The 19329-nt window shown below is 47.8% G+C and overlaps 1 protein-coding gene and 1 long non-coding RNA gene across 9 annotated transcripts; one reads left to right on the top strand and one right to left on the bottom strand.

The window, feature by feature from the left end:
* On the bottom strand, positions 704–14719 carry SET (SET nuclear oncogene). Of its 4 annotated transcripts, none has more exon segments than NM_001244090.1 (8): positions 704–2508; positions 4217–4363; positions 4457–4627; positions 5353–5466; positions 5565–5668; positions 6038–6180; positions 6813–6870; positions 8377–8652. In NM_001244090.1, coding segments are annotated over 8 exon segments (834 nt in total). In that variant the 5' UTR covers positions 8450–8652; the 3' UTR covers positions 704–2484.
* LOC102158334 lies at positions 8911–14493 on the top strand. 5 transcript variants are annotated; one of them, XR_001306652.2, is made up of 4 exons: positions 8911–9584; positions 10252–10383; positions 12254–12649; positions 12755–14493. It is a non-coding gene; the product is annotated as an uncharacterized LOC102158334 (long non-coding RNA). The 5 variants fall into 5 exon arrangements; XR_001306650.2 differs by having other exon boundaries at positions 8911–9783; XR_001306651.2 differs by lacking the exon at positions 8911–9584 and adding an exon at positions 9929–10133 and having other exon boundaries at positions 12526–12649.

Here is a 19329-nt window from a genome sequence, read left to right as displayed (position 1 = left end):
AATGCCCTTGTACAAAAGGGGCTTTAGACATTCACCTAGCACTTTCCAAAACATACTTGCCCAAGGGCCAGCCCCCAAACTGTTGCAGTTGTGAACAAAGTGCACCATCTCCTTTGCAGCCATTTTCCAGTACACTAAGCTTGCCCTCCTGCTGTCTCACAGCCTCACAGATCTCACACTCCTTCAGATTTACAGAGCTCTAGAAGGTGGTCTCTATAACTGGGAGTCAATTAGCTTCAGGGCTGTTTCTTGACCACATCTCCCAATATAAACCTTATGAAACTTTAGTATCTTGCAGTGCTATAATCTCACTAGCACATAAAAAGTTTGTGTAAGCTGTGATTTTCTGAACCAGAAAACTTCACATTTCAAAAAACTTCACATTTCAAGTGACTACTGTTTTTTCCCCCAGTGAAATCCCGTAAATGCCAAGCCTTCAAAATATTAAATACCTTCAGGAACTTACATTTCAAATTTAACAGTAACTTGTCCCCACAACTTCCAAATACACCTTTCCATGTAGATGGAATACTATGCCATGCTTATCTGAAAACCAACTCTCCCCAAACCCCAGTCACTACAAACACAAGTAACAAGACCAAAAAAAAAAAAACCCCAAAAAACAAACCCACAAAAACACTAGCTTTTCATCTAAATCCAGAGGCAAGGAATGTTTCTCTACAAACAAGGAGAATGACCCCAGTCAAAAAAATCTTTATGTTCCTTTATTGGAGCAAGATTCCTGACCAGTATACAGTGATGTATTTACTAAACAGAGACCTGTGCAGAAATTACATACTATCCATCTAGACAGGTTTTTGTTACACTTTGCCTACTGATGGAATAGTTCCATTTATAAAGTTTTATACATCAAAAAGCTTTGAATTTGACCAGGCTGTCCATTAATTCATCTCTGAAAAAGTGACATTTAATCTTAGCTACATTTTACAGCATTAAAAAGCTTATGCATTAGGTAGCTTCTCAAAATGCTATTTATGCACAAAGGCATTTAGCAGACAGAGCAGAGTCCATCTCACCCAGATTTACAGACAGGTCTCATTTGAGAGCTATATGCTAAAGAGCTGGTACTTAAGAGACAAAGTACTCCTAACCTGAGTTTCTTACCACCAACACGGACTTCTTACTCTGAAAGCCTGTCTTCTCAGCCACATCTTACAGTGCCAGCGAAGACATGCCAACAATGGCCCCATGTGTTAACTCGGCAGTAGAGCACCAGGTCTGTCTGATGGTGGTGGCAGGCACTATTATTAGATCCAGGTAAATAAAAGCCCATGATTTTGAAACGCCAATTTGAGATACAAACCAAGGGTACAACATACTCAGAACTGAGTTTTCAGCAATCTGGTATCCTGAATGATGTGAAAATTTTTCAGAAACGGATGGCAAATTGTACCCATGATGAGTTCTTAAATTATCGAGATATTAATACATTGATTCAAATCCCTTTACTCAATCAACATAGCCCTGAGGTCATCCTGCAAAGTGCGTATCAAAAAATACGAAGTTAGGGTGATCAAGTTTGACTGTAACGTTATAGACGTCAAACTTGGAAAGTCATATTAAGTATAGCTGTTCTGAGAGAAAAGCATCAAATCCTTTGTGTACACATTTAGTTTTATTGTAACAAAGCAACTTGTACACTTTTAACGTTTAAAACTGAGCATCATCTTTCCTTTCCAGTGAAACAAAAAGAAAAATTTAAAAATAAACAAGAACAAAATTACAATAGAGAATGTCAATTGCAAATAAGATCCTACAGGTTCTGCTGATTCTCCCATCGAGTGGCAGGGCTCAAGTCATCATTAGGAGAGAATTTTATTTTAAAAGTGTCATCTTAAACTGCAAGGATGTCCGTTAAACATCACAATTAAACATGCCAAAGGAGAAGCCATGTTGTCAAAATGCCCACTTAACCCACCCAAACATCTCAAACCCACCCTTTGCTGACCTTCTATAACCCCATTTTTTTAAGTTTTTTTTTTCTTTTTTTAAACAAGAAAAAGTAGACAGATACATGTTGGTAAATGCTAACTGTCCATATTCACATAGAGACACAGTGTAATCTCTGAGCCCGATATACAGAGAAAGGAGGAAAAAAGCTAGAATTCTATGCACTACTACACAGGGGCCTAGCACCCTCCAGCTTCCAGCAGAGCTAAGGGAGCAGAAGGTTTTTCTTTTTTCCCACAGAGCATGGTGGTGTTGATTCCATAAAGTTTTTGTTGAGACAGGAAGGGATAAAAATGAATTTGGAACAGAAAGGGGTAGAGATTCTTTTCCCACTGAATTCTGCCCAAGGTATTTCCCTCCAAAATAAATTGAGAACCATGGTAAAAAGGAGAAAAGAGACCTCAAAAACAGGGCGACTGAGCACAAGAGGGGGGAAAAAAAAAAGGACGACTGCAACTTGCTCCCAGGGACTGGAGAAAATTTAAAAAAAGGTTGGAATCCATCAGTGTTCCATTAGTCATCTTCTCCTTCATCTTCCTGTAAGAAAGAAAAAGAAAAGAAAAAAAAAAAAAAAAGAGCAGGCAGTTAATCTTTAGGGTTAATTCTAAGATCAGACCCCAATATTCACATGGATCATTAGGGATTCTACAGGCCATAATGACATTCTAAGGGAAACTAACTTTATGAACCTATTAAAGTGGTCATCTGGTATCTGTCAAAGATGGTTCAGAAACCCCTCCGGATACAAAAATGCTCAGAATAGAAAAAAGAAAAAAAAAGAAAAAAAAAAAAAGCTCAGAATGCCGAAGTCTTATAAATGAAATGGCATAGGAGTTTCCTTGTGACACAGCAGGTTAAGGAGCCGGTGTTGTCAGTGCAGTGGCTTGGGTTGCTGCCATGGCACAAGTTCGACTCCTGGCCCAGGAACGTCCACATGCCACAGGTAAAGTCACCCCCCCCCCAAATTTTTTTTTTTTTTAAACTTATATAATCCCTGGCCAGGGACCTCCACATGCCTCAGGGTGGCCAAAAAGAAAACCAACAAAAACTAATATAGGAGTTTCTGCTGTGGAGCAGTGGACTAAGGATCTGGCATTGATGTGGCTGTGGCATAGATCCCTGTGGCTCAGATTCTCCCTGCCCAGGGACTTCAGCAGAAGAAAAAAACACAACCTAAAACAATGTAAGTAGTTGAATACAAAGTAAATACAATGTAAACAGTAGCCAAAATACAGCAAATTTACCTTTTTTCCTTTTTGGAACTTTATGGAATTAAGGGCCAAATAAACATCAGTCTGCCTGATTTTTTTTTTTTTCTTTCTTTCTTTTTCAGCCATGCTCCAGGCATATGGAAGCTCCCAGACCAGGGATCAAATCCAAGCCTCAGCTATGGCAATGCAGGAAACAACCCAGATGCTGGGCCAGAGATATAATGTATACCGCCTGAGAGACAACACTGGATCCTTGACCCACTGCACAACTGCCAGTGGGAACGCCTACATGGGATTCTTTCTTTTCTTCTTTTTATGGTCCCACCTGTGGCATATGAAGTTTCCCAAGTAGAGATCAAACTGGAGCTGCAGCTGCAGGCTTATAACCACAGCAACACTAGATCCAAGCTACATCTGCAACCCACAGCATAGCTTTCAGCAACACCAGATCCTTAACCCACTGAGCGGGACCAGGGATCAAACCCACATCCTCATGGGAAATTATGTCAGGTTCTTAACCCGCTGAGCCACGACTGAAACTCCTATGTATCAGATTCTTGATTGAAAGACCCATTGATTATGTTTACCTCTAGCTAAATTAACTTTTCTGCACTAACCTAGACAGCCATCTTTCAGACCGAGTAATACAAACCAAAAACCAATCTACCCCAATCTATGTGAACTTTTATGCTTTGTCCAAAACATGCATATTTTTGTGACTTGAGGTATTCCTCAGAATTTGACCAGTTGTTACTGTCCATTGCACTTTCTGATTCTGAATGACAGAACCGAGCAGACATAAAACCAACCACAAAAGCAGAAGTGAATCACTGATATAATCAGCTCATCAAAATGTCCTTCAATCTTGGGCAAAACATCTTATCTTCTCTACAAATCCTCCCGAAGTCAGTTCCACTATCCTGTGTGGACGTGTATATGTATATATATATATACACACATATACACATAATCTCCAAAGTCACATGGTGAATTCTTTGAAGACTGTCTTTCTGGATTTAACCAAATCTTTTTACCTCTCCTTCCTCCCCCTCATCATCATCTTCATCTTCTTCACCTTCATCCTCATCCCCTTCTTCATCAATATCTTCCAATCCTTCTTCCTCTTCATCATCATCATCATCTTCTTCTCCTTCCCCTTCCTCATCATCCATGTCAGGAACCTAAGAAAAATCAACCAAGAGTTACCTTGAGACCTCCTTTTCAAACAAATGCAACAAGTGTAACCTTGCAAAAAAAGAACATTCTCAACTCACCAAGTAGTACTGTAATGGATTTGGCCAAATATCATCTTTGATGACCTCTCCTAACTCATCTGCACCTGCATCAGAATGATCAGTAAACCAGGTGAAGAAGCTCTCTGGTTCCTCATGCTGTCTCTTCCTGCTGGCTTTATTCTGCGTTTGACTTGAACGTTTTGTCAAATCCTAAATGAAGACGGACAACTTTTGATATAGGCTCTCTATACCTCAAGTCCCTATAATTTAACAATAAGGTTCTAACGCAAAAGCAGAGCAAAAAAATGGACATTAGTATATTACCTACACTGTTATTTTCATATTAAGCTATAAAAAGTACAACCGGTCAAAAAGAGAAGTCCTAAAATTTCAGGTCTACAAAGAACATTGTCAAACTCGTATGACAAGCTTTACTACCACCTAGACCTGGCTTTTTGAAGTAAAATTAGTTCCGGAGTTCCCGTCATGGCACAGCAGAAACAAATCCAACTAAGAACCACAAGGTTTCGGGTTCAATCCCTGGCCTCACTCAGTGGATTAACGATGCGGCAATGCTGTGAGCGGTGGTGTAGGTAGCAGATGCAGCTTGAGATCTGGCGTTGTTGTGGCTCTGGCGTAGGCCAGTGGCAAGAGCCTGATTAGAACCCTAGCCTGGGAACCTCCATGTGCCGTGAGTGTGGCCCTAAAAAGAGCAAAGACCAAAAAAAGTAAAATTAGTTCACTTCAACAACCAGTTATCTTAAACACAGTATAATTTAGACCTCTGAGCTACTGTATTTGGGTTTTAACACAATGGAGCTTTTTACATTTTAAGGATCTACATTTAACACATCACCAAACCACCAAGTATTGGTTAAATGGTTCAACCAAATCAAACTACACATAATATTTGTGTCCAAGAATTCCTCAAGTACCTTTCCGGATTTCCATTTGATTTCAGTGGACTTTGAAGACGGATCACCACTCTCATTCAGATGAAATTCTTTGGAGAGAACTTTATTTTCGAAGTAAGGGTTTTCATCAAAATACTGTAACAAACAATTAGAGATGCCAATCAACATAAACAGCTCTTCTAACCAAAGCTTCATTCGCACAGTGACAAAACAAGTGAGTTACTGATACTTACAAAATCTATTCTGTAACCTGATTTAATATCTTCAAATTCTGTCACTTCAACTCTTGTCAAATAATGCAGCGCCTCTTCATCCTCCTCCCCAAGCAGTGCAGACACTAGACCAGTAAACAACAGGCCAACATAATTAGTAAACATTAACAATTCAAGCAATCTCTTTTTAAAATTTCCCAAATTTAGTGAGCATCTTTGGTTTCATAAATCTATTATTAACTGAAAACCAAATGGCTCAGTGTCAGAGCACTCACCACCTTCTACCAAGTTATTCAACAGAATCCAAAGTTAGAATACAATCTCTTCTAAATACACTGCATTAATTCCAAGCCTCACACTGAGTATTTCAACCCTCACACCGATTAGTTCAACCTCTGCTTATAACCATATGTTGGACCAAATTCTCAACCAATGTCCCTCCACCCTTCAAGTGAACATCCCATACCCTTTAATAATGCTCTGCCATAACTTACCTTGTGGGTGGTTAACAAATGTTGTTACCCAAAAGTTTGGGATTTTGGCGATCAATTCCGACCTCTTCTGAAAAAATGGTTGGCGGAGTTTGTTATATTTCTGTTCTACTTTCAAAATCTCCTCACTGGCTTGTTCATTAAGTCTGAAGCAAATGAAAACACATGTTGACAACGATGGTACATAACAAATACAAAAACTGCTGATAACAGTGTATTTATTCTTATTAGCTTTACAACACAACGAAATGCAAATTTATAATAACCACATCACCTAGATTTTTGTAGCCAGAGTCAAAACTGAGATGGCAATTTGATATGCTTTACCAGTAGGCACTCAAAAATCTACATGCTTAAAGTGTCCCAACTGCATTTTGGTAACACTGTATATTTATTACTCTTATTACCAGGCAATCTTTTTTCTCTCAGGCAAATGAAGAAAAAACAAAAAAGCTGCCAACCAAGTAACGAAGTTGTATGGCAAGTCAGAGCAACACTAATAGCATAATGCTAAACTGTTATATGTTGCCACACTGCAACTTAGCCAGTTTGTAACCTACCAAAGCAAAACAAATTTTTCCAGAGGTCAATCAGAAACTTTTTGGTGACCTTACAAGCATTTCTGAGAAAAATAACACTGAATCCTCATAGTATTTCCAACTAAGTTATAATTACCTTCACTTAGCCAGTGCATACAGATATATTTGGCCATAGTTTCAATTACCAAACCCTACTAAGGTCAGAAAACTTTTCCAAAGTAAATTGAGGAAAACTTTACCTGTCTATTTCATTTTGTACTTCATCAATATGTTCAATTGCTTCTTGCTGTTCTTTTTCTGCAAGAAAAAGTGCAGGAGACTCAATACTAATTTTCCTTCTTGATGTTAACAGTCTGTGATGTAAATTATACAAATAAAGCTGTTAAAAAACTCCCTACAACACAAGGCATGCTCTCCACGTGTTCATGCGGGGAGTTGACAAATTACTTTTTAATTAAAAGACTATTCACAGATCATGCTGTTAAGACTACTCAAAATGTTTGACTGAAACACTTTAAGAGTTCCATTAGACCAATTATCAAAGTTTCTATTATGAGAATAAACCCTATGCAGAAATTTAGTGTTTTTTAAAAAACTCACATTGTATACTTGCAATAAAGTAGCACCCGCTCTTAACTATAATACGGAAACTAACCCGTGACAATAGCAAAAATTATAACACCATCTGTTTCCACGGCGCTATCATCTTTTATACGAAGTTAAAATATTGTTCAGTATCCACTACTTTTAAGACATCGGACACGCCTACAAACACGGAGAAGGCTCTTGAACTATCCCACCTCGGTCAACACTCGATTTCACCATATCAGCATAGGAACCCCAGGATTCAAATCTACCTTTCTCACCCCTCCAACCCAATTCACGTGGCCCGATCTCAGACGTGGCCCCACATGGCTATGAGCACACAAGGAGCCAGCATGAAGTCAGAAAACTATGAGAGCAATAAGGCAGAGGATGAAAAGGGGGTGTGCTGCGGAATGGTGCCTTTTTATCCGTTCAAGAATGTAAAACCTACAGAGCTGAAGTGGGCGTGAAGGGGCCCGAGCGTTCGGTTCATTTCCGGCATCCAGCCCGGGATGTACAGCCCCCCCGCCGCGAAAGCCTTCACGGAAAAGACCAGGTTTGCTAGGTGCCATTGTAAAGACCCCCCGACACTCCGGCCGTCGCGCGCGCCAGGTGTCTCAGCGCGCTGCAGCGACGAGGTGGCCTCCCCACGTGGGGACCTGCCAAGGGCCGGCCGGAGCATCCTCCCGGCGGCCGGGGCCCGCTGCGCGGCCGGCCGCGTGTTTCCCCGCGCCCCCACCCCGCCCCAGCTCGAGGCAGAGGGCCGCGCCGGGGCCGGCCTCCGGGTGGGGGTGCGGGGGCGCCGCCCGCGGGCCGGGCGCGAAGGGGGAGCCGTGCGGAGGCCCGGGCGCGGGGCCGCGTCCGGCCGCACCATGTGGCGGCGGCGGCGGCTGATGGGAGCGAGGCATCATGGCGGAGCACAATAAAGAGAGGCTTCTCGGGAGGGAGGGAGGGGGAGGAGAGCGAGGGAGGGGGGAGAGGAAGGGGGGGTCTCCTCCGCCCGCGCCGAGCAGGCCGCAGCGCCCCCGCCTCGCAGCGCCGTCCGCCGCCGCGGCGCCACCCGGCCCCGGCCCCGCGCGCACAAAAAAGGGCGCCGAGGCGCGCGCCGGCCCGTCCGCCCAGCGCCCCCCGCGCGCCCCGGGCCCCGCCGGCGGCCTGCGGCCGGGCGGACGGCGAAGATGGCGGCGCGGGCCGGCCCCCGCCTCGCCTGCTCCTCACCTGAGGTCTCGTCGGCCCCGTCGTGGTTGGAGTTGAGCTCCTTTTTACTGACTTTGGCCGCCGGCGCCGACATGGTGCTGCTCCGCGGTCGGGGGGGGAACGGGGAGGGGGAGAGAAGGGAAGGCGAAGGGGGCGGGCAGCGGCTTCCCCTCACGCCACACGCGCGGGCGCTCGCTCGGTCCGGCCGCCTCCTCCGGGCGCTCGCTCGCTCTCCCTCCCCCTGGCTCGCGCGCGCTGCCCTCGCGGCCTGACGACGAGGGAGGGGCTGGGGCGGCGTGCCGGGCCCCGGCCCGGGCTCCTGCTTACGGAGGGGAGGCGGCGGCGGCGGGCGGGCGGGCAGGCGGCTCGGCTCTCTCACTCACGCTCCGCGCTCCAGCTCGCTGCTCGCTCTCCCCGAGCCGCCTCCTCCTCCACCTCCTCCTCACGGCGAGGGGCGGGCGGCAGGGCGCAGGCGCGCCAGGCCCCGCGCGCACGCCCCGCCTCCGGCCGGAGAAGCTCGCGCCGCCTGGCCATTGGCTGGGGCTCAGGGACGAGGGGGCGGAGCCGCGGCGCGGAGACACAGGGCCTGGCGAAGAGGCGGGAGGAAAGAACGCCGCGACGTACGGGTCCGGCCCCCCGCGCCGCGCTCCCCTCCCCCGCTTTCCCCTTCTCCAGCCCGACCCGGGACATTTGCGCGCTACGGCCCTAGGGGCGGGGCCTCGCCAGGCTGCGCGCAGGCTCCCGGGCGGGTGCGTCACGTGGTGGCAGAGCGGCTTCCCTCATCCGCCGGGTGGCGCCGAAGAGAGGGGTCTCCGCAGCCCCCCAAAAGCGCAGGCCTGTTAGTAGCTTGGCTTCACATCGTTGCCCAGATGTATACCCACCCTGGGTTCTGCACTCAGGGACACTTCTGAGGCGTTCTTCTCGTGAGGAAAGCTAGGTGGCACCTCGTCTTGTTTCCCAGACGGGGAGCTGCCTTTCGGACTCTTCTCCCGCGTGTTTGCAAAGCCCGAAGCTGCCCGGTCCACTCACAGGCCTTTTCCTGGTTCTTAGTCCCAGCAGGTTGTGTGCACTTGGGCAAGTCACTTTACCTCTCTGGACCTACTTCTGTTATGGAATTATAGAATTCAAAAAAGACTGCGAGATCCCGCTGTGGTGCCGCGGGTTAAAATTCAGACTGCAAAAAGGAAAAAAGAAAGAAAAAAAAAAGGACTGCAGCCTCGCAGGCAAAGGTTCGGTCCTGGCCCAGGAACTTCCAAATGCTGCTGGTGTGAACCACTAAAAAAAAAAAAAAAAAAAAAAAAAAAAGGCAAATGGAACTTTGTGTCAGTGGTGATGTTAAAGCAAGGCCGGGAGTTCCCGTCATGGCTCAGCCAAAGGGAATCTGAACAGGATCCATGAGGACCCAGATGCCCTCTCTGGCCTCGCTCAGTAGGTTAAGGATCCAGCGTTGCGGTCAACAGTGGTGTAGATCACAGGGGCGCTTGGATCTGGCGTGGCTGTAGCGTAGGCCGGCAGCTGCAGCTCAGCTTTGACCTCTAGCTTGAGAACCTCCACATGCCTCCAGTGCAGCCCTAAAAAGACCAAAAAAAAAAAAAAAAAAGGCAGGGCCTTACTAAAATGGAAGTCCTCTGAGGGCAAGGGGTTGCCACATTCATTGGGGGTCCTTTTGGCCCTACTCTGCTGTAATTCAAGGAGGTCGCAAGAAACCGTACAGAGTGCTGAGCCAGTCCCAGCAACTGCACCCGCACTGCAGTGAAGCTGCACAACTGCAAGATAGGGTAGGCGGTGCTAATTTCATTTTGCCCTATCAGAGAGAGGACAACAGGGGGGCTTTAGGGGCCAAATCTTGAAATATGAAAGAGGCCAAAGTATTTCTGTTTAAATTCTGCTTTCCAGGTAACGCAAGTGTACCGCTGACTGCTCTACTCCCTCCTGCAGAGCCCAGACATGGACCACAACAAGCCTGAAATCAGAATTCCCATCACGGCTCAGGGGAAACCAATCTGACTAGCATCCGTGAAGACTCAGGTTTGATCCCTGGCCTCACTCAGCAGATTAAGATCCAGCGTGGTCGTGAGCTGTGGTGTAGGTCACAGATGCTGTTTGGATGTGGTGTGGCTGTGGCGTAGGTCAGCAGCTACAGCTCTGATTCCACCCCTAGCCTAGGAACCTCCACATGCCTTGGGTGTGGCCCTAAAAAGACCCAAAAAATTAAATTAAATTAAATTTAAAAAGCCTGAAATCCCTCTCTGGGTATTTGTAACCAAAACTAGGGGTTGCATTATTTGCAATCCAGCACTCACATTTTACTATCAGCTCTTAAAGCTCAAGCAGTGTCTTGAATGTTCGAGATAGTCCATTGGTGGGTGATTGATAAATGTTAAATGGCATACAGTTTATGGGCAAAGAATACGAATGTCTTCTTGGGACTTTCCTCCAAAGCCAGAAATTAATCTTCCCTCCAAATATTATTCTCAACTGAGTCCAGTTCAATCTGTATCTAAGCTGATTGGGCAGGCTTTTTGGCGGGGGCTGGGCCCCATGGCATGTGGAAGTTCCAAGGCTAGGGATCAAAACCTGATCCAGGAGTTCCCGTCGTGGCGCAGTGGTTAACGAATCCGACTAGGAACCATGAGGTTGCGGGTTCGGTCCCTGCCCTTGCTCAGTGGGTTAAGGATTTAGCGTTGCCGTGAGCTGTGGTGTAGGTTGCAGACGCGGCTCGGATCCCCCGTTGCTGTGGCTCCTGGCGTAGGCCGGTGGCTACAGCTCTGATTAGACCCCTAGCCTGGGAACCTCCATATGCCTCGGGAGTGGCCCAAAGAAATAGCAAAAAGACAAAAAAAACCAAAAAACAAAAAACAAAACCTGATCCATAGCAGTGACCTGCACCAGTGCAGCGACAATACCAGATACTTAACATGCTGAATCACAGCCCGCTGAACCACAAGGGATCTCCTGGACAGCTTTGTTTGTTTTTTTAAACCACCCCTCTGGCATATGTGATTCCCACACCAGGGAATCAGATCCAAGCCACAGTTGTGACCTAAGCTGAAGGCAACAACAGATCCTTAACCCACTGTGCTGGGCGGGGAATCAAACCTGTGTCCCAGCACTCCCAAAAACGCCACTGATCCCCTTGCACCACAGTGGGAACTCCCTGCAAAGGCTTTTGAAAGGAACAATCCTTAAGAGCAATGAGAAGCTGGTAAATAAATGTTTGATAGTCAGCTCCCAGAAGAGAAACAAACACCCCAAACCCTGATGTGTAATCTTTGCTGGTTTCACTGGTCTGTAAATACTCTTACCAAGACCAATTTCCTGCTTCCACTGTGATGTCACTGGACAGAGCTGGAAAGTAATACCGGGCTCCAGTGGGCTGCTGAAGCATGCAGCGTGGGCCACAGGCTGAGAGTACACCTTTTCTTCTCATTTAATCCTCACAAAATACAAGGCAGGTATGAATGATATTCTCATTTCACAGATAAACTCAACTTTTTTTGATGCCAGTGGCAAAACCAAGCTAGTGGAAATAAAGCCCCTGCCCAAGAGGACATTTGCCCTTTTTTTTTTTTTTTTTTTTTTTGTGACCCAAACTACAAGAAGAGGTACGTCTGACATTAGATGAGTTCCTGTTTGGCTTGGTGGATTGAGGATCCAGCATTGTCAATACCGTAGCGTGGGTTCAATCCCTGGCCTGGGAAACTTCCACATGCCATGGATGCCAGAAAAAAAAAAAAAAAAAAAAATTGGTTGGGATGATCTTTACACAACTCTAAATGCAGCAAAATTCATTAAAAAAAAAAAAAAAGACATTCGGACCCAGTATACATTTACAAAACAATGCTTGCCCTCACTGAAGGTGATGACTCTTTAATATTCTATATTATTTTCTTTAAAGGCAGGTCACTCTCCACGAACATGATTTCATAACCCACAAATGGGATGAAAGAGTCTGAAAAGGCTGCTGCTTTCATACACAAAACCTGCTCACTCTTTGCCACCAGTGACCCAGAGCCTCTTCTAAATGCCTAATCTACCCGTGTTTCCCCTAGATCTGCAGGGGCTCCATCGAATGCCTATAATACCTTTGATTAGGCAATGGGCTTCAAGGCTCCCCTCCCACCATCCCAGCCCTTAGGGCCATCCCATTCTTCCTGTCCTTTCCCAAAGCGTTTCTCAAGATGAACTCAAGGAGCACCCACTAGGAAGTGGAAGAGAAAGAGAAAGCAAAAAGAGCAAGAGTTTCAGTAAACAAGGGAGTGGCATGGACACACCAAGAGATCATTCACCCACTGTGAGTTATTTTCTGTGGCCTCTCTCCCTCTCCAGCATGAGGCACTCTGCATTCTCTCCTTGTCCTCTCATCTCACTCAGAATTCCTCTCTCTTCTTCTTCCCAGACTCCTTTGGAGAAGACTCTCACAGCTTAAAGATTGGAAGAGAGATGCTGGCGACGCAGCATCCCCTACAACGCAGAGCTGTCCCAGGATGAACCACCTTGGAGGGACGGTGGTTGCACCTTGGGATCCCTTCTGGTGCCCTTAGTTCTCCCGGAAAGCAAAGCAGAAGGCGACCAGAAGGACTCATCCACATCTTGCTACTCACAAGTGAGAAGGAATTTACTATCTGTCTCAAGAGCACTGATTATGAGCCAACTGCTGTCCTGTTTCACTTCCACTTAAGCCTCACAGATAGCTATTGTGGAGCCCATGTTACTGAAGAGGAAAGAAGCACGGGTTATGTCACTTGCCCAGCAAGGTCACACAGCTGGAGGGAAGCAGGTTTTAAGCCCTGGGCTGTCTAGCTTTATCACCCCACTACACCTGGCATCAGCTGGGCAGGGGATCTTTGCATCTCATTCGGAACTGAAACCCAGGAAGTTAAACTTGTCACCTCAACCACCAGGCCCACAGGAGTTCGGCAATGAGGACTCCTCAACCAGTGCTCCTTCCACAAGTATGGGGGACCCCTGACAAGTCAGCAAAAAAAAATTCCTGGGCTCTGAGCCCCTCCCCTCTACGCCGGGCCAGCCGCCTGTCATTTCCTGGGGCAGTGCTTTCCTGCCTTCCACCAATCCAAACCCAACCCCCAGCGAAGGCCCCAGCACATCCTCAATCTCTCAGGGAAGCCCAATCAGTGGAACAATCTTTGTGCCCAACTCCAAGCGGTGTGTCTGCACAACACCACCCTTACCGCCAAGTTAAGGGTTAAGGGGGGACTGACTGGCAGACATGAAACCGACAGTTACGATGTATTGATGAAAGGTCCCCCTGGGGTAACTCTGGGGGCTGCAGAGGCAGAAGGGGGTTCCTAATGCCCCACAGCTGTGGCTCCAAGGGGCATGCCTGCCAGAAGTGATTTTTCACGGGAAGCTGCAGAATGAGAAGTCACGCACAGGTAGGGATTGAGGACTGATCCAGGCAGAGGACACAAGGGTGTCCAGCCCCCACCACCACCACCCAGGTGAGAGAACGGAGCCCCAGGAGGTGGAGAGAGCTTCAAGTTGCTGGAGGGAGCTTGAACCTGGAGAGGGCTGCAGGCGGGCAGTGCCCTGGGAGTCTCTTCGTCCATACCTCGAGGGTAATGGGAAGGCTAGGAAGGGTTTGCAAGCAGTGTCACGTGGTTGGCTTTGCTCAGGCTGGATGGGAGGAGGAGGAAGCCGGAAGGAAGATGAGGAGGAGGTGACAGTAACCGGGCCAGGGTTGTGGGCAGGCGGCAACAGCAGGAAAGAGAGGTGAACGGACGTGAAACATGTTGAGGAGGTAGAACCACCAGGACTCGGGGACCTGACGGGTGGCGGAGGAGAGGAAAGAGGCCACGAGTCTTTGCCCCAGCCTCAGGCTGGCTCCTGTGCCATTAGCCAAGACAAAAGGGATGCGTTTGGGGGGCTGGGAGGCAGGCTCAGCGGAGGTGTGGGGCTGGGGCCAGGGACGCGCTCACACGTGCTCTGCGTCTCCCAGTCTCACCCCTTCCCGTTCTTTCTCCACAGATACCTTAATCCACACACCCCCGTGCTCAAAACCCTTCAGGGGAGTTTGCGGTCACATCTCAAAGGCTTGGGGCAAACAAACCAAGCTCCTTAAAAGGCAACCTTTGTAAACCCCTTCAACCTCCAATAAAACGTAGTGTTGGGACATACCTTCCTTCGGCAAATTGGAAGTTTCCTCTGGCTTGGGTGCAGGGGTCAGTCTCGGTTTTCTGGGTTTCTTGGCTTGAGGCGGAAGTGCAGACTGGTGTTTGGGGGCCATGCTGGGAGAAAAGGCAAGACTCCACCGAGGGGTAGCAGCCCGTAAAAGGAGCTCTGAGGCCCCAGGTGACAGAGGTTTAAATAAGCTCCAGCCGCCAGCAGGGGATATTTACATGTCAGTGGGACACACCCCATTCCCCCTCCCCCAGCCTCTACCTCCTCCCCACCCTCCAATCAAGATCAACTTCTTTTACTTGCTCTTTGCATTTCACTCTCAGGACTTTCAGGGCACTGGGTTGCTGGGGGGCCAGGCTTCCCAGGTGGGAAGCTGGTCTGTCCTTTCCGGGACCCTCCAGGTCTTGAAACAGCAGCAGCCCATCCCCTGTCATTCCTCAAATCCTCTCTGTAGGCAGCGCTGCCCCCATTGAGAACTTGTCCTCTTCTTTTTGTTTCCCTTGATTTCTAGATTTTTTTTTTTTTTTTTCTTTTTAGGGCCACACCCTCAGCCTATGGAGGTTCCCAGGCTAGGGTTCAAATCCCAAGTTACAGCTGCCAGCCTACACCACAGCCACAGCAACGTGGGATCCAAGCCCCGTGTGTGACCTACGCCAGAGCTCACGGCAACGCCAGATCCTTAACCCACTGAGCAAGGCCAGGGATCGAACCGAACCTCATGGTTACTAGCTGGATTCGTTTCCCCTGCGCCACAATGGGAACTCCTCTAGAAGATTTAAACTGCTTTTGCTTCACCTCAGCCTGGAAGTTTCTTCTTCAGTCTCTCCATCTCCACTGCCGTGTCTGGCTAACTCCTTCCCAATCTCAAGGCCTCAGCATGGAGCAATAAATGAACGTTGAAATAAAGGAATCCCAGGAGTTCCTGTTGTGGCTCAGCAGTTAATGACCCTGATTAGTATCCCTGAGGACGCAGGTTTGAGCCTTGGCCTCGCTCAGTGGGTTAAGGATCCATGAGCTGTGGTGTAGGTCTCAGATGTGGCTCAGATCCGGCGTTGCTGTGGCTGTGGGGTAGGCTGGCAGCTGTAGCTCCAATTCAACCCCTAGCCTGGGCACTTCCATACGCTGCAGGTGCAGCCCTAAAAAGACAAAAAATAAAAGGAATCCCAGGCAAAGATTACAAAGTAAGAGGAAAAGCAGGTCCTCTTGAGAAGACTTGAAACAGCCATTCATTCTTCCCTCATTCGAGAAAAGATTAGAAGGTTAAGGGTTCAGAGAACCTGTAGAAGGCATCTTGTCTGGGGTCCCCAAACCCAAGGCTTTTGGGGGCCTGTCAGGTAATAACTATGAATAAGGAAAGCAACTGGAATGAAGAACTAGAGGAAGGGGGGTTGGTACAACCACTCTGGAAAACCGCGTGCCAGCTCTACCAAAGCAGAGCCCCTGCTGAGTCCATTACCCAGCAGGTGTATTCCTGACTCCTGGCCCAGGAGAAATGCACCCCCCTGTGCTCCAACAGGTGTGAGAAAATGTGTCCATAGCAGCGAGATTCATAATAGCCAAAATCTGGAACAATACACGTGTCTACCAAGAGCTGAAGGAATAGGTAGTGAGATATTTATACAATAAAGCAAGATAAAACAATGCAAATGAACTACAGCTAGGACCCACAATGAGAATGCACCCTGCAATCCTAAGACCCAAGACATTAAATAGGAAAGGCCTGGAATTCCCACTGTGGCACAGCAAGCTAAGGATCTGGTGTTGCCACAATTGTGGCTTGGGTTGCTGTGATGGCGAGGGTTCAGTCCCTGGCCCAGGAACTTCCGCGTGTCACACATGAGGAAAAAAACACCCGAGCTTGTCCGGTGGCAGAACATGCCCCACCATCATCTCTTGCCCCCTCCATCCCTCCAATCCCTCTATTCTCGGACAGCTTTCGAGGAACTTCAGGCTCCTTCTGAGACATTTTTTTGGTGTCTTTTATTTGGGGGGGGCACACCTGCAGCATATGGCGTTTCTCAGGCTAGGGGTCTCTAATCAGAGCTATAGCTGCCAGCCTACACCACAGCCATAGCAGCGTGGGATCCGAGCCGAGTCTGTGACCTACACCACAGCTCATGACAATGCCAGATCCTTAACCCACTGAGCGAGGGCCGGGATCAAACCCGCGTCTCTGTGGATGGTAGTTGGAATCATTTCCACTGCGCCACAACAGGAACTCCAGGGGTGCCCTTTCTACACATCCTGTGTCAGTGTTTACATCTGTAAACTGGATGATAATAATAATACCTGCCCCTTTTTGGGGGGGTGGGGAGCATTGCACCCTTGGCATGTGGAAGTTCCCCGCCAGGGATTGAACCCACACCATGGCAGCAACAATGCCAAATCCTTAACTACTAGGCCACCAGGGAACTCCAATACCTGCCTTTTTGTTTTAGGGTTTTCTTGCTTGCTTGCTTCCTAGGCCATACTCACAACATATGGATATTCCTAGGCCCCTGTGACCTATGCCACAGCTGTGGGAATGCTAGCTCTGGACCCTTTAACCCACTGTGCCAGGCTGAGATCAAACCCACACCTCCTTAGTGACCTGAGCCCCTGAAATCAGATCCTTAACCCACCACACCACAGGAGGAACGCCAGGATTTTCAGTTTGAGGACGAAGGGTCATCTTCTCCCTGTTTTTAGGAAAGAAATTGTCCAAAAAAAAAAAAAAAAAACCGCTATGGAAAATAAAAGCAAAACCTCACTTTTGGTGAAAGTGGGAGCCAGCTAAATCCCAGACCACAGACTAGGTGGCTGGACGGCCAAAGCCACGGAGAAGGAGAAGGATGCACTGAGGACAGATGCCCTGGCAACAGATTCTGGGCATATCAGCAACGGAGAGTTCTGGAAACTGAGGGGCAAACGCCAGATCCTTTGCTTGAACGGCCATGTGGACAGGATGCTACACCGACTCAGGTCCTAGAAACAAAGGAGACGGGCGTTCAGAGTCCTCTTGCGGCTCAGTGGGTTAAGGATCTGCACTGTCGCTGCAGTGGCTTGGGTCTCGATTCCTGGCCTCGGAGTTTCTACATGCCACGAGCACAGCCCCCCAAAAATGTTTTTAATTAAAAAAAGTAGGAGTTCATGTCATGGCTCAGTAGCAATGCTCTTGATTAGTATCCCTGAGGACTCCAGTTCAATCCCTGGCTTCACTCAGGGAGGCTCTGGCGTTGCTGCGAGCTGTGGTGTAGGTCACAGATGCAGCTCAGATCCCACGTTGCTGTAGCTGCTGTGTCGTAGGCTGACAACTGCAGCTCTGTTTCGATTCCTAGCCTGGGAACCTCCATATGCCGAGGGTGCAGCCCTAAAAAGACAAAAGATAAATAAATAAATACATAAAAGACAAAAAATAAAATTAAAGAGAAGGGGGAGTTCTCTGGTGGCCTAGCAGGTGGAGCCTCCTGCATTCTCACTGCTGTGGCTCTGGTTGCTGCTGTGCCATGTAGGTTCAACCCCTGGCCCAGGAAGTCCCACAAACTGCTTGTATGGCAAAGAAGGAAAAAAAAAAGAGAGAGAGAGAGAGAGAGAAGGTCAATGAGGAGTAGAAAGAGGAGCTTCATGAGAGCCATACAAATTCGAACTACCTTGAGATCCCTATTTTTTACCTGCCAACCTGAGCTCCAGATTTTAGCAACACCCTACCTGGGAGAGGGCACCTTAAATGCATACAGCCCCTTTGGAGGGCAATTTAACCATCAGAGTATCTATCAAAAGTACACACCCTTGACCCAGAAATTCTCCTTCTAGGAATTTATCCTACAGATTCATTGCAGGTCTAGGAATTTATCCAGCAGATTCATTGCAGACTATCAGAAAGCACCTGTACCAGGCAATTCTGTTGCAACAGCATAAAAGTGAAGGATTGGAAACAATCTAACAATTTCTTTAGGCCTTTGGAAGACCAAAGGGGATACCGGATGCAATGGAATACTGCAACCATCACATCAAAAAGGGCACCAGAGCCTTGGTAAAATGAAAAAAAAAACAAAGTCGAAATCAAGTAGGTAGTATGTGTAGAAGGGTAATGAAAGAAAACACGTGGGGATTATTTGCCTATATACATGTAACACAGCCACAGGGGAGCTCCCTAACACAGCTCTTAAAAGACTCCCGTGGAGTTCCCACTGTGGCACAGGGGATCAGTGGTATCTCAGGAGCCCCGGGACGCAGATTCAATCCCTGGCCCAGCAAAGTGGGTTACGGATCCAGCGTTGCTGCCAGCTATGTCATAGGCTGCCTCTGCAGCTCAGATCTGTTCCCTGGCCTAGGAACTGTGCTTGGGGGGGGGGGTTAAAAAAAAAAAAAAAAAGAGGAGTTCCCATCGTGGCGCAGTGGAAACGAATCTAACTAGGAACCATGAGGTTGCGGTTTGATCCCTGGCTTTGATCAGTGGGTTGAGGATCCGATGATTCCGTGAGCTGTGGTGTAGGTTGCAGACGCGGTTCGGATCTGGCGTTGCTGTAGCTGTGGTGTAGGGCAGCAGCTGTAGCTCCAATTGGACCCCTAGACTGGGAACCTCCATATGCTGCAGGTGTGGCCCTAAAAAGACAAAAAAAAAATTTTTTTTTAAATATATAAATTTTTGAAAAAAGAAAAGAAAGAAGGAAAAAGAGTCCCATACAGGTAGTAACTTGGCCATACCTGAAGAGGGAACTGGGTGGTGAGAAATCCAAGGACAGAGGGGTGTTTCCCTCTTCACCCTGTTGTACATTTTGAATTTTGAAACTTATGTATGTGTCACCTTAAAACAAAACAGGAGGGAGTTCCCGTTGTGGCCCAGCTAAAACG

The sequence above is a fragment of the Sus scrofa genome, chromosome 1 (assembly GCF_000003025.6).
Source record: "Sus scrofa isolate TJ Tabasco breed Duroc chromosome 1, Sscrofa11.1, whole genome shotgun sequence".
Taxonomy (NCBI): Eukaryota; Metazoa; Chordata; class Mammalia; order Artiodactyla; family Suidae; genus Sus; species Sus scrofa.
This window is presented reverse-complemented; position numbering and strand designations above follow the sequence as displayed.

Bases quoted from the DNA above. Each gene is read 5' to 3' on its own strand.
- SET (XM_021071997.1), bottom strand. From the start codon at position 14,602: ATGGCCCCCAAACACCAGTCTGCACTTCCGCCTCAAGCCAAGAAACCC. The intron at 6,871-14,493 runs GTATGTCCCAAC...TTTTTCTTGCAG, and splicing joins TTCCAATTTGCCGAAGGAAG to AAAAAGAACAGCAAGAAGCA. The intron at 5,467-5,564 runs GTAAGTATCAGT...TGTTTGTTACAG, and splicing joins CAGGTTACAGAATAGATTTT to TATTTTGATGAAAACCCTTA.